Raw genomic sequence first — 14,681 nt, forward strand, 5'->3', positions numbered from 1 at the left:
TCCTTTATGACAAGATAGCTCACTGCACGCATGTGCTAATACTTGATTAAATGATATTGCGCGACATAAAAAAACGACACGGACGTGAGAGAAGACGACACACCATGACACAAGACACACCATATCATTTAAGCAATGGATTACCAACTTGCCCGGAATGCTGCTCTCATGCTAATACTTAAGCGCCACTCTTCAGTGAACCTCTTTAACGCTGACTGGGTCACTGGGTATGTACCATTGGGTATCAGTTACTCGTCAGTGATCTTCGTTGGTGGCAACTTGGGTCGCTAGATAGGTGCCACTACTTATGCGCAGCGCTTCCAATACCGTATGTGATGCCAACTTGTGTCCATGTGCATGCGCTGGTATTCAATGAACCGCTTTGACGCCAACCTGGATAGCTATATGCTGCTTAGTACGTGCCGCTCTACAATGGCAAAATATAATTTGAGATTTCTCGGGAGCTTGGGCGAAATCAAACTCCCGTCATATGTATTTTGAGAAAATCGTCCGAACGTACAATCGTGCAACCGCCACGCGTGCTTCATGGCGCTGCCGATGAATGACGCAGCGTGTCCAGATGGATACGTGGGAGCGAGGAGCCCGGCTGAATGTGAGCCGCATCCATGACGCGTTGCACGGTTGGCAATACAGGGTATACGGCTACTTTGCTTCATTGCTAGTCGCATTAACGTCGACATTCTACGTGAGATCGGTTCTTCCGCAAGATTTCATACCTCCGCTTCCATTTTCCTGTGGGCTTCTGGGACTCCGGAGTGGGTGCGCGTCACTGTATAAGGAGCAAACAGGCAAGCAAATTTAACTGAATACTGAAACCTACTATTTCCTTGGAGCAGAACTTCTGCCGTAATAACCCGCCGTGGTTGCTCAGTGGCTATGGTGTTAGGCTGCTGAGCACGAGGTCGCGGGATCGAATCCCGGCCACGGCGGCCGCATTTCGGTGCGGGCGAAATGCGAGAACACTCGTGTACTTAGATTTAGGTGCACGTTAAAGAACCCCAGGTGGTCGAAATTTCCGGAGTCTCCCACTACGGCGTGCCTCATAATCAGAAAGTGGTTTTGGCACGTAAAACCCCATAATCAATCAATCTGCCGTAATAGAAAAGTTGAAGTCTTGTTTACCAAATTCTGATGTGGAATACCTACAATAAACTATCTGCATCGATCTAGTCTGGCGTCCTTCTCCTTGTGCCCATACTTTGTTGAGCATGCAACTATAGAACACTTTTCCCAGCCGTGCCGCTGTTTTTCATCGTTAAGCAAACGTACTTTAGAGGGATGATTTTATGGTGCTAGATTGGCTATAACGATTCCTGATCGTTCAATTTTACGGACTCTTTTCTTTGTGGCATTATCGTGGAGACAATGGTGCAGATTTGTGCGGTATATAATCGAATTAGGACGATTTCCTTGCTAAATTCTGAAATTTGTATCTGCCGTCATTATTTCTCGCTATTCAACATTTCTCATTAGTCCATCTATTTGCACTCATATCATCATTTTCTTAGCTTACCCGATTCTTGGCCCATTCCCCGTAGTGGGTATGAGCTACTCTTTGAGAAAAACAAACACGCAAACAAACAAACAGGTCGGAAGGAAAGGTCGCAGGATGGATCAGCAGTCGTTGCCGACCAAGGATTCGGGCGCTGGGGAAGTCCGGCGATGCAAAGGAATTTCGCCAGCCCTAAAGTCCCGACGGGGCCTCATCGTCACGGCCATTTCCGTCTTGAGCGCCTCGGCCATCGTCGCGGTCACCGCCATTGCTCTCCGCAGGCGACAGCGACCTGAGCCCCTGCCGCCCTTGCCGAACCTCGGACCAACGCTCGAGAACTCTTGGGAGGCATCCTGGCGGACGAGACACCTCCCACTTTACTTCAAGTGTGATTCGAACGCGTGCCGGGACACCGGCGAAGACCTGAGAAAGAACGTCGCCTGGTCCTTGAGCCCGTGCGCCGACTTCTACGAGTACGTCTGCACCAGCAACCGCTTCCCCACTAACGTCTATGACCACGCCGTGACGCAGTATCTGCGCGAAGTTCGCAGCGTGATCCACAAGTACGAGGACCTCGGCTTCTTCTCGAGAACAACTATGTCGAAAAAGATCACGCGGTTCTTTGCCACTTGCCAGTCGAGTCACGTTGACCTGCCTTCCTGGAGGTCCCAGCTCGAGGACACTTGGAAGCAATTGCAACTGGCCGGAGACCCGGAGGCCGTCGAAAGCATGTTGGCAACGTTCTCGAGAGTTCTCGAAATCTTTCCCGTCGTTCACGTGGCCGTTCTGGAGGCGTCGCACAAAACATGTGTGGTCCTATCGAGACCGCACGACATCGGCGCTGACCGCATCTTTCACGTGCCGCACGCTTTTTCCACGTCCTTCCGACATTTTGCGGCGGACCTGCTCGGGCACAAAGGAAAAATTAGTGATGACGTCAGTGACCTCATCAGCTCTGCAGCCAAGGTGGAGTCTGAACTCCAGAAGTACTCGGGTCCGCGCGGTGAGCAGTACTACCATCTCAATGAATACGGTGACGTTCCCGCTTCGGAGATTGGCGAAGGTAGCGCAGCATTTGACTGGACTTTATACTTGAGGAAATTCCTCAAAGGGGCAGTTTCAGTGAAAGCGGACTCATGTGTCATTGTGAAGTCTCCTGCTTACGTGAAACATCTAGTGAAAGTGTTCGGCAAGGTTTCGAAAAACGATGTGCGCTCGTTTCTTAAACTTAGGGCTGCTATGGCACTGATGCCATTCCGGAAGCTGGCGGACAACCCTAAAAAAGAAGACATCGAAAAGCTTTGCACACTGGCCACGTACAAGCTGTACCAATATGCCTTCCTAAAGGAGTTCAACGATACGTACCTTCTGGCGGTGGCCTTTGGTGTTCATCGTAACCTGGTCACCATGAAGGGTTCCTACAAGTGAGGCTGTGCTCCTCGTCTTTATTAGAGCACTGCAGAATGTCGCATTCTTTGGAGAACTCAGACAGGAACAGCATGCGCTTGAGCTCGATACACATAACGGTAACTTAGCTTGGAAACCCCTTCTGTCCTTGGGCTAGTCTGTGCGGTGCTTTTTCACGACCCACGCAGTGCACCATAATGGCGTTCCTTTATATTCTGAACTTCATTAGCACTTCAATTTGCTGGCGATTTCCCAAAGTCTAGCGAAAGAAGCGCGAGAGGCCTACTGCATACCTAGCACAAAAGTGCGTGTTATCTATACTTCGCGTCTTATTTGCTGCGTTCGTCTTTTGTAGGCCAGCTAGAACATGACATTCTTTTTTGTCTTGATTATTCCTAAGTCTTCACCACCACCCTGAACGGAATTAATAGACAGCGAGCTCTCATTCACATATATGGCTGAAGCGCAAGGTCTTTATGCAGTCGCGTCCTTTTTCCTGTGATGTTTTGCATGTTAATACATTGGCGCTTTGATCACGCGGCAGAAATGGCTTTGAATTTGAATGTTTAAAGTTTACGCGCACAGGAAAGTACCTTTTCATTTCTTCAGTTTATATGACGCTTGCACATTGACAGTTTTCTCGCTTTGCACTACGGGCATGGAATGTTAAATGTTATCATGCATCCAGAAGCTGAGCTTGTTTCTCTTGTACTTCTTGCGCTCACAGGCATGTCATCACGGAGGCCCTGCCTATTTCCAAAGGTAGAACCGAGGTCGATGAGGCCTTGAGTAACATCAAAGTCAAGTACTTCCAGATCATGAAGGACATCGACAGCTACTACAGCAGCATCGCGATGACACCGACCAAGGAAATCGCACGCAGCTACGTCCAGGGCATGGGATCCATGACAAAGCCTTGGCTACGAGTAGTTGTCGCCTCGGGAAGCAAAATCCAGGAAAACCACCTGAACGTTCGCTGGGACTTCGACGTGGACACGAGCACGCTTCTGGTTCCAGTGTCCATAAGCCACCTGAAGCAGAAGGAGGACAAGGAGTTCTTTTTGGAGTCCGCGAGTCTCGGGGGCGCCATGGTGCAATTCTTTTACGAGGCGTTCCACGAGAGGGCGCTGTTCTCATCGGATGGTTCGACTCACGATGTCCTCAACAATGAAACCGCGATCGCTTGCCTCGAGAAGCAGTACGCATCAAAGGTAAGGAAGGAGCACAACGCCATATGGCGTATAGTTTTCTGCCATCACAAGGATATTACGGAGGACAAATAAGTTAATTTATAGGAAGTATATTTTAGGGTCCTGAATGAAACAAATTTACAGAGTCTATGTACCAAGTATTCATATAAATTTATTTATGTGCAATATGCACAATACCTGAAATTTACATTGAGTAGATAGAAAATGGAAACAATATTAGGCACGCCTTCGTTAGAATGCACGAACGTCACTAAGCGGGCGAACAACAAACTGATAGTCTGTAAAATAATTCTAACGACTCGAAACTACTGAGCCTGCCCACTGTCTTTCCACGAAGTATTTGTTGTGGCGCTTACAGAATGTTTGGGAATTTTTCTATGGTATGTATATCTTTAAGCCTACTAAGCTGTAGCCACAGCTCTTTGTTGTGTGTCTTTAGGACCTGTACTTTTCCTGAACTATATAAAGAAGAAATAAATACTTTATTCAATTTTAATAGAAGTGGAATGCCACTCGGGCCGCGCAAAATAAACAAAATTTGAGTAGATTGCATCCCATCTCTGCTGAGGCTTGACTAACTTTCTTCGTGGGTAAACACTCCTATTTAATTGACATGAAAAGGTTCGACTAAATTAGAATACTACAGCAGAGTATTCTTGAGGAAATTTATTTTCGTTGATTCGACTGTAGCGGTTTGATAATAATCAGAGAAAAGAAAATGCTTAAGCTTCGTTTTCCAAATTTTGCAACGAGACCATAGGGTTGATCCGTCAGGGTGACGCCACACACTTCAATGTATTATTTCGCAATTGGGGCATTGACGCTCGCTACAAGCTTCTGAATTTTTCCCAGTTTAGTCTTTGGCGCCTTTAAGAACATAAGTTAGTCTATTTTTTAACAATAAGAAATTGAGCAGGCCCTAGCAGAACGCGCTAAGTCTATTATGTCATACCCGGCATGGTTGCTCAGTGGCTATGGTGTTGGGCTGCTGAGCACGAGGTCGCGGGATTGAATCACGGCCACGGGGGCCGCATTTCGATGGGGTCGAAATGCAAAAACACCCGTTGACTTAGATTTAGGTGCACGTTAAAGAACCCCAGGTAGTAAAAATTTTCGGAGTCCTCCGCTACGGCGTGCCTCATAATAAGAAAGTGGTTTTGGCACGTAAAACCCCATAATTTAATTTTCTATTATGTCATGGCAAGATGGCGTGGAAACTTCAAAGCGGCGTCGTAGGCCATCCCTCGTTTTGGCTTTTTTCTGTCTTAGCAAGCGTATTCTTGAGGTAAGAGTGCCTATAGAACGGTTTCTCACTAACACAGCTCCTAAAATAATTTTCCCTTTAGTGTCCCTGTCAACTTTCAGCCTGCAGTATTACGATATGTTGCGCCCTGGGCAGCAAGATAGGGCCCAAAAGCTAAAAAACAGGTCCCAGGTCCGTCTTGATAAAGGAAGTGTTCACAGCAGATTTAAACAGATAGCTTTCAGCTCTAGTGTACATGGTGTTAGATATACAGCGCGCACACACCAGAGAACAGCCAATGCAATAAGAAAATCTCGATGAAGTTGGCTGTAGAGCTTTTGCAGCGAGCAGTCTGCACACCAAGCAACAGGGGCTACCACAGGCACGTCGCCATTGAACGCCTTTTGAATCGGTAGCAAGCAGGCATCCGCCATCGCCTACAGCTCCAGCAACGTTCCGCCGAGACGTCGAAGATCGCTCAGTACTATTTATTCAAAACGTGCAAGAGCACAGGGAAGACGTGCTCTGTCGCGAACTGCAATAATTATGACGGATACTTGAACACGTGGTATGAGACTGTGTGCAGGCTTCATTGGCCTGAGCTGCACAGCGCATGTGTTTGTGACCGTGAGTCACGAACGCCTATCAGCAAGGCGCCAATAAGCTCTACATTCCCAGTGCTGGACAGCAAATTGCCTGCAATGGCCGGCAATCGATTGCCGATACTCACTGTCAGGCTGGCACCACTTGCAGCAAAAACACAGCGTTACCCCCACCGCTGGCACAAGATGTGACGGAATGTTGAACTTCAGTGAGCATCAAAGACAGCGCGCTACGTCCTCTCTACGCGAGGGCAACTGACACACTCGAGCAACTACGCCTTTCATAGCAGCGAAGTCTAACTTGAAACAGGCCGCGGGCCCCGCCTGTTTCTTATTTTTTTTGTGTGCCGAGAATAAGACAGTGGGCAAACGATCGAGCGTGGTATTAAGGGTCTTTTGTTTTCATTGCGATCGGGCTTGATAGACGGATAATAAGTGGGACGTAAAAATGAAAGGAAGGAATAGCTGCGAAGCAGCGAAACCTGCTGTTGGCGCTCCTTCCGTACCATTATCAAGGTGATGCGCCGTCTCTTCGGGTTTGCGACAGGCAATTCAATTGCTTTCAATCAGCTTGTTTGAGGGCGTTGCTTTACGATGCGGGTGGGAGCGCCATTCAGGTGGTATTTTTCATATTCCGTGAGTTTTCTCTCCCAGTAACAAAAAAATTGCACTCAATTAGTACGCCGCTGAAAACACCGCAGGTAGATATCATTTGGGGGTGCTTACAGATGCCTCATTGACACTTAAGAAATTAGGACAGTACCTCTCGAGTTAGATAATTATTTGCAAGTACAAAATTAAATCTCAGTAACGAAACAATTACTAGCGGCTGCTCCACTGTGCTGGAAACAATATGCACCAGGTTTTCTTCGAGTAACGCAACTGCTCTGTTTTAAGTCTTGGTGCATCATAGTTGGGGCATCGTGTATAATACGGTCAGTAACCGAAATGAAGCCAAGCCGGATTCACTCGAAATCAGAATCAACAGCAACCATGCGCAGCAGCGCTTATACTCGGGCTCACTGAAAAACAAAAAAAGAGAGAGAGAGGCAGAGGCTGCAGTTTCGCCAGAAAGGCGAAGCAGTATTAGTAATAGCCAAGTATACGACAATTACGCGAAGGAGGATTACAGCACCGAGAGTTCTCAGGCTGAGAAATTGAACTGCCCGACTACTATGAGGTCTTGTATATACTCATATAACGATGTCATTTCAGGGATCAACTCTTCGACGTCACACGAAGTTTCTGCAGGTGCAAGCAATATATATATATATATATATATATATATATATGTATATTTGTATATATATATACATGGGGTTCGCAAAGCTGCACGCCTGCACTCCCCCCCCCCCCCCCCCCAGGGAATATGAATACTCTGCGCCTATGGTGGCAGAAGCTGTTCCTAACTCATTTAATTGTTTCTTCCTATTATCTCCCTTGATAATATAATCACCCAGGTGCTGATAATATGAGCAAATATTAAAAACAATGCAATGGAATGTAGAGGGAGCGAAGATGACACTGCGCAGAATATTCTTCCAGGCGCCTGTTCTTGTCATGAATAGTGTGCACTACAGTGGACATATGAAAAAAAACAAAAGCTTGTTCTCAAGAAAGAACTTGGCGTAACTAAGTAACAGTGTTTGCAGATCTTGCCACTGAAGGTATTGTCTATGACAGGCGCGCAATTATATGTACCAAACATAAATGTCATGAGAGTTACTAGTAAAAGTACGGTAGCGAGCGAGACTTACCCGCCGTATCAAGCGGCTGCCATCTTTGAAGCCGAGTCGGTGAAAATTTGTGGTTGGCGATGCCGTCAAGGTGGGGGGGGGGGGGCTATTGAGAATTTCGGTTGGCCACTGAAGTTGACACCATGCACGAGGGCTCCTCGGAAGCACTAAAATTGCTCCGAAAATTGCCGAAATTTGTCCACTGGAGTGCACAGCTTGCAACAAAGGATTAATGTCGACAGTGAGCGTAAGATTGGTTCTGTCGGAATTTAATTATCTTGCCTCCTTGTCTTCAGGCAGTGAACAAGACAAAGGTCCACGGACAACGGGTCTTGAGGACGGTAGCTGCGGACAATGCCATCGTGCCTGTGCTGCACAGCGTCTTTAAGACCTCGCTGCACTTGCGCAAGATCGAATTCGTCAACTACAAGAGGCTGGAGATGTCACTGGCCAACCTTCCGGACGTGGATGCCGACCAGCTGTTCTTTATGATGTACGGCCAGACCTTGTGCGAGCCGCACGAGGACACTTCTCGGATCTTGGAGCAGGCACCGTGGCCTCCCGCTAAGATCAGGCTCAACACCGCGCTGGCCAACTACCCGGAGTTCGCCAATGCATTCAGCTGCGGCAACAGGACCGCCATGAACCCGAAAAAGCGCTGCTCAGTCTTTCACTTTAAGTGAACCACGGTGACAAAGAAGTCCAGTTTGAAAGCGAAGCTCTCTTTGCCTATTCACCTCGTTCTCTGCCGCTCCGTCGGTGGCCTGTTTAGACACGACCTCCGAGATAATACGCGCTGCCGGGCTTTGCTCCGGCCGTGCAATTCGGGGCGCTCCCCTGCTAAAGTATGTAATGCGGTGAGGGCGCCCAGCCGTCCCTAGATGGCGCTACTAGCCGAGGGCTTCTAGGGTGCCTCGATGCCAGCGCCGCCACACGGCGGCGCTGGCATCGAGGCAGCCTAAGGACTTCGGCGCACGCGAACGCAGCCGTAGAAGGCACATCGCCCGAGATCTCAACATGCGCATTGGCTCTCTTTTCACGCGTTGCGGAAGATTTTCACGGTGCATATACCCGGCAGTTTTCGAGCTCTGCCTCAAATTTTTTCACGTCTCAGTCATCTCGTTGACCAGTGCCTTTATTTTTGCCGTTATTTTCCGTATTATTATCCATTGATTTTGTGGTATTTGTTAAATACTTCATTCTTACAAAGTAATAATATATGAATTCAAAGACCATTTCCTGTCTCTGAACTTGTAGGTTAGAGTTGATAGCGTAGTTTCATTGTTGTCGTCTTGTCGTACTTTGTTTCTTTCCTCCCTTCTTTTATTTTGCACTTCGCATCGCCGTGATTCAGCAATTTTTATGGCAATTGCAACGTTGTAAGCCTACCATGCAGTGCGATCATTTTCGCGTAATATTTACTAGGATCTTACCTTGCGTACTTTTTGCTATTTATTTTTCATTTCAATTCTTCTGTTGTATTGACTGTATTGATTTTCCACGTTATTACGCTGGGCGAGTAATGCTTTCGTTAGGTTGATGTATTCTTTCTTACCTTGTTTCATAACGCTTGTTTGACATTGATGTAACTGTGGTTGCCTTTACCCAATGCATTCCTGGAGGTTAGTGATTCAAAAATAAATATAAATTATTAAAATAAATAAAATAAGCATGTAAGCATACAGGCAGATAAAGTGAGAGCACGAATAAGAGACATGCGGATTTTGTGTTCAGTGTAAGGAACCTTTTAATGATACGCTCATAATTATAGTAATGCTTGCTTGGGCAGAAATCTTCATGAACTAATAAACGAGTAAATAATTGCATAATTTATCATTTCACGCTTCATGCACAATTTCTTGCTCAATCCAGCATCTAAACCGTGGCACGCACTAGGCAATGGTGCCAAACGCACTTAGTAGAACACACGCATTTTCTTTGATACGGAATGAAGCCTTTCTTAAAACTTGCTTCGCCTTAGCTGACACGTTCACAGTGTGTTTGCATTTGGTTGCGATAACAATTATGTGGACACTTCAGGCACATTCTTGCCGTCGCCGTCACTGGGATGTTCCGTACAAAGTCCAAGGGTGATAGCACCGTCGCCGCGCGCCGTATTCTGTATACGCGAGTGAAGGCATGCGAGAATGAGTCGACGATCGCGGCTGAATCTTGCGCGTGCAAGGAGGAAAGCGCGGAGGAAGCGCACCATATTCAGTTGCGCGCAAGGAACCAACAAAGCCTTCATAAATAACTGTTCTCCTTTGACATTTGTTTTGCACCACTGGTAGAACACCTTCATATGGTTCGTTATGGTTCATATGTATTCACCTTCAACAAGCGTGGGTGTTTAGCCCAGGGGGTAATACTCTCGGCTTCTGAGCGGCGGGTCGTAGGTTCGAAACTCATCACTACCATTGTTTTAACGCGATAGCGTTAAGGAGCTCGTGTCGCAGAAAAGCCGGTGTCGTCGTCGGCGGTGTCGGCGTCCGTGGCGTTGACCGTGAGCAATAAATCACTGCAGGCACTGCATAAATAAAAAGCAACTTCCAAGGTGGGTGGGGGGGAATCGAACCCGGGTCTCCGTAGTGTGAGACGGAGACGCTACCACTCAGCCACGAGTTCGATGCTTCCAAACGGTACAAACGCGGCTCTAGTGAATGCGGTGTTACCTGCGAAACGAGCCGTGGAAAGTTACACTGCGGTGTATATCGGTACTTATGAACATGTAACTTACAGAAGTCGCAATTACACGAGTAGCGAAGTGCGTTTCCGCTGCATTTCTTCTGCGCTTTCCGCACACGCAGAGCCATCTAGCGGCAAACACAGAAGACCCCCTCCTCTCCATGTACGGCGCTGCCCCGACAGATGGCGCGCCACGCGCGCATTGGAGCTGTCCGAGGACTGGTGCGAGGCGGCCCGGCCTCTCTCTCCCCTGACAACGCTTCGCCTTGCTCCTTCTGCAGAATCAAGCGTCCTTCCTTTCTTTAACCCGCCGTGGTTGCTCAGTGGCTATGGTGTTGGGCTGCTGAGCACGAGGTCGCGGGATCGAATCCCGGCCACGGCGGCCGCATTTCGATGGGGGCGAAATGCGAAAACACCCGTGTGCTTAGATTTAGGTGCACGTTAAAGAACCCCAGGTGGTCAAAATTTCCGGAGTCCTCCACTACGGCGTGCCTCATAATCAGAGAGTGGTTTTGGCACGTAAAACCCCAAATATTATTATTATTCCTTTCTTTAGATCACTATCTGTCCTCTCTGCCCGTGCCGATCACGACTTTTGGCTGGCGTGCATCATTTCCCCCTCCGAGATACCGAGTTCTTTGGTTCGTTCCGCTTGCTCAGGCGCACGTTTCGTTGCTGCGCCGAACGCCGCGTTGCTCGACCATATGGCTCGACGCTCACCGCGTCCGATACGGGGCGCCTCGTAAGTGATGGCTGCCCTGTAGCCCATTGTCTTACACCCCTTGGTGGGTCGACGGGAACGCTGTCGCGTTCCACTCTTGAAGGCGAAGCTTAAGCGTCCTCCAATTTTTACAGCGCAGTTGTATATGTCTGTCCTCTCACACAATTTTCAATGTCCGTGCCTTAAAACTCCTACGCCCTCTATGAGGAGGCAAAGCAAACCAGCAAGGCATCTGCTGACACCTGATGGAGCAAGACGAAAGCTAAGAAGCCACCCAATACATAGTTTCATAGAGCGATTACGAGAGGGAACTCTGGCGCAAGTGTCTACGGGAGATGAAATCGGGGCGATACGGCCAGCATGAGAATTATGGGAATTACATGGGTGTGGCAAAACTTGGTCCTTCTGGCTTTAAACGACTCTTCGACTTTGAAAATGAGTAATTTTCAACAATGTACTCTGTAATAAATAATGAAATAAACACTAATAAAATCATCCGCCTGCAGGACTCGAGCTCAGCACCTCTAGCACAAAAACCCAACATTGAAACCGTTATGCCACGGACGCTTTTGTTTTCTTCATTGTAATGGTATAGTTATCAACCACGTAATGACAAGCTCATATTTTACAATTGTTCCATATTTAACAAAGATTCCATAGGGGGCACCCAGTCGGGTACACACTTTTGCGCTTTTTTTATTTCTAGAAATGAAATTAAGGACTCGCGAAAGTACTCTGCAGCAAGACGAGCATCAACGTCTTCATGGGGAACAGCCATGTGTGACGTCCGAATCGTATGCAGAGGCAATAACAGGAGTTCAGTCGCAAGGAAAAACCCGAAGGGCGAAGGAGCCATTTTTTTTATTCTTACGATGTAACAATGGCAAAGCTAAGAATAACGACAAAGCCTAGTCACGACAAAAATCACAGTTGAGCATCGCCCATGACGACAACTGTCGTCGTCAGCGTAACAGAATGAACGGTTGGAAAGTAGGCACAAGGCAAACCCAATTTAGAACAATTAGCAGCGGTCGCAGTAAAACGAAATTGCAGGTTGTCTAGTCCGTATCTACCGTATTGTGCTTGTCTACTTACCTCACTGCTCCTAGATTTCGTAGCAGTGTCATTGTGCTAATATTGCCACGCTCCGTCATCACTAACTCGGCGGAATAGAGATATATTTTACAGCTCCCGCACATATTTTTGACAAACACGAAGCCTCGAAGTGTCAACCTCGAGGATTTCCTGCCGGATATCGACGTTCAAGTTCTAGCTACACAGGTCTAGACTGGTTCCCTCGCAATTGTTTTGCTCATGTTGTTACTGGCTCATCCTGTGGCGAAGCCGAAACATAACCACTTCTTTCTTTCCTATACGTATTTCACTGCCATAAAAAAAAGAACAGTGCACACTCCGCTTCGGTATATTGGCGTAAATTAATGTGGGTTTGTCACCCTGTACTTCGGAGCCTCGAATATTGAGTTGAACCACAGAAATATTTGCTTCGCAGCTCAAGATTGCCTCATCGAACCAAATTGATTGCTGTGCTAGACTTATTGACGCGTCCCTCCTCCCCTACACTTTTATTCTTTGATTCATGGTTTTGTTTGATGAGTTTTGATATGTTTTATTTCCGCGCTTACGCCAGAATTTTCATTGCTAACATACTTCCGAGAATTATGCAAATACTTTACAGTGTGTATGCACAACAACAACAACAACAACAACAACAACAACAACAACAACAACAACAACAACAACAACAACAACAACAACAACAACAACAACAACAACAACAACAACAACAACAACAACAACAACAACAACAACAACAACAACAACAAATTCCGGCAGAACCCATCTCACGATGAATATGGACGTTAATGCGGATTAGTATTGAAGCAATGTCGCGACCACATTGCCACCGCCCGATACGCCGCGCCATCTGTCGGGGCCACTGCGATCTCTTCGCGTGCCGCGTATGTAAATATTTATACCGACAAGAGTGTCTGATTATATATGGCTTGCGTTCAATTACTGCTTGCACTGGATAAATTTCACCCCATTTGGCGTCAAAAAGTATGGAAGAGTGGTACATATCCAGTAGCACGTACCCAGTGACCCAAGCTAGCGTCCCTCACCGTGGTGGCATAGCTGCTTTGGCTTAGTGCCCCTAAACCTGAGGGAGCGGGATGTACAGTCGCGGACAGAATATTGTGGACCATGAAATCTAAGAAAAAGCTGAATATCTCCGCAACCTCACAACGCAATCTGGTATTTGCATTTTGGACCTCGACTAGAATATGCTAACAACGTTGTCGTGGGCAGTTTTACTGGTTACTGCTACAGGCTGCTCGGGAATTGAACGTTTTCGGAGATCCCGTGGTCCATTTTATTCTGTCCGCGACTGTACGTCAGGTTTGCACTTGTACTTGAGACCTTAAACAATTCACGTAAGGACTCCACATTGTGTAAGTAGAAACCACCTGGATTTTAATGTTTTTTTCTAGTAATTTGTACTTATTATATTTAGGATTATATTGAAAATTTGAGTTAATTTCCGCTTGCCTGTTGTTCTGACCTAGAAGAGTATCAGTAGAGTGAAGACATGGCTTGATTGTGCACAATTCCAATGCCTGTCTTGCAGGTACGTGAGAAAAAATCCTTCGTCCCCATGCTGCCTGCAGATTTGTTTGTGATGTACTGCTTTCGCATCCCTTCGAAACCTTTATTCTTTTGGTCGGAGTCCTTATGGGTAAAAAAAAAAAACGACAATATATTTTCCCTACGTCTCTTACGGCTGTCGCCTACACTCTAAAAATAGCTTACAAATATTGGGGCTTGTCTTGTCTCCAAACGATAATCGTCATCTGCCTTGCTTGCGTTTACTCTCTTGAAAACTCGGCGCTCGCTACTTTCCTGTCGAGAATGCTGTGTTTAGCTGACAACGGGCAATCCGTTGGTTAATACACTTTTAAGCAAAATTACACCCTTTTGCCACACAACGGTAACCGTCATCTGTCTTGTCCTCATTTCCTTTCTTTAACGCGGCGAGCTCGGTACTTCCCAGTAACGAACGGCATGGGCGTTATCAGCATGACATAGCATTTCCGACAGGAAAGTAACGAGCGCAGCGTTTTCAAGAAAGGAAATGAGGGCAACACAGATGACGATTATCGTTGTGTGGCAAATATACACTTCAAAGGGTGTAAACCTTTCTTCGAGTGTAAGATAGGAAGCGCCGGCCTCGCAGCGTTAAAGAAAGGAAAGGCGGGCAAGACAGATGACGATTATGGTTTAGGGACAAAATACAACCCAAAAGGTGTAAACTTTTACAGTGTACACTCTTAGCCAAAGATTCACACTTTGGAGTATATGTTTGCTACACAACAATAATAATCTATTTTGCTTGCGTTTCCAATCATGAAAACAGCGCGCCCGCTACTTTCTTGTCGAGAATGCTCTGTCATGCTGAGAAGGTGTGACTTGGAAGAACCGGGCTCGCAGCGTTAAAGAAAGAAAATGCCGACATGACAGATGGCGATTAGTGTTGTGTGGCAAGA

General features: G+C 46.9%; 1 protein-coding gene across 1 annotated transcript; it reads left to right on the top strand.

Annotated features, from left to right (window-relative positions):
• The first annotated feature begins 1,580 nt into the window (after positions 1–1,580).
• On the top strand, positions 1,581–8,430 carry LOC135921978 (neprilysin-1-like). The gene is made up of 3 exons (XM_065456385.1): positions 1,581–2,937; positions 3,648–4,131; positions 8,009–8,430. The coding sequence occupies exons 1-3, from the start codon at positions 1,631–1,633 to the stop codon at positions 8,393–8,395; spliced, it is 2,178 nt and encodes a 725-aa protein (XP_065312457.1). The 5' UTR covers positions 1,581–1,630; the 3' UTR covers positions 8,396–8,430.
• Positions 8,431–14,681: the final 6,251 nt, after the last annotated feature.

The sequence above is a fragment of the Dermacentor albipictus genome, chromosome 8 (assembly GCF_038994185.2).
Source record: "Dermacentor albipictus isolate Rhodes 1998 colony chromosome 8, USDA_Dalb.pri_finalv2, whole genome shotgun sequence".
Classification (NCBI taxonomy): Eukaryota; Metazoa; Arthropoda; class Arachnida; order Ixodida; family Ixodidae; genus Dermacentor; species Dermacentor albipictus.

What these genes read in the sequence shown, in the direction of transcription:
- LOC135921978 (XM_065456385.1), top strand. Translation starts at nt 1,631, where the DNA reads ATGGATCAGCAGTCGTTGCCGACCAAGGATTCGGGCGCTGGGGAAGTC. An exon ending in ACCATGAAGGGTTCCTACAA is followed by an intron (nt 2,938 to 3,647) that starts GTGAGGCTGTGC and finishes TTGCGCTCACAG; the next exon opens with GCATGTCATCACGGAGGCCC. An exon ending in AGAAGCAGTACGCATCAAAG is followed by an intron (nt 4,132 to 8,008) that starts GTAAGGAAGGAG and finishes CCTTGTCTTCAG; the next exon opens with GCAGTGAACAAGACAAAGGT.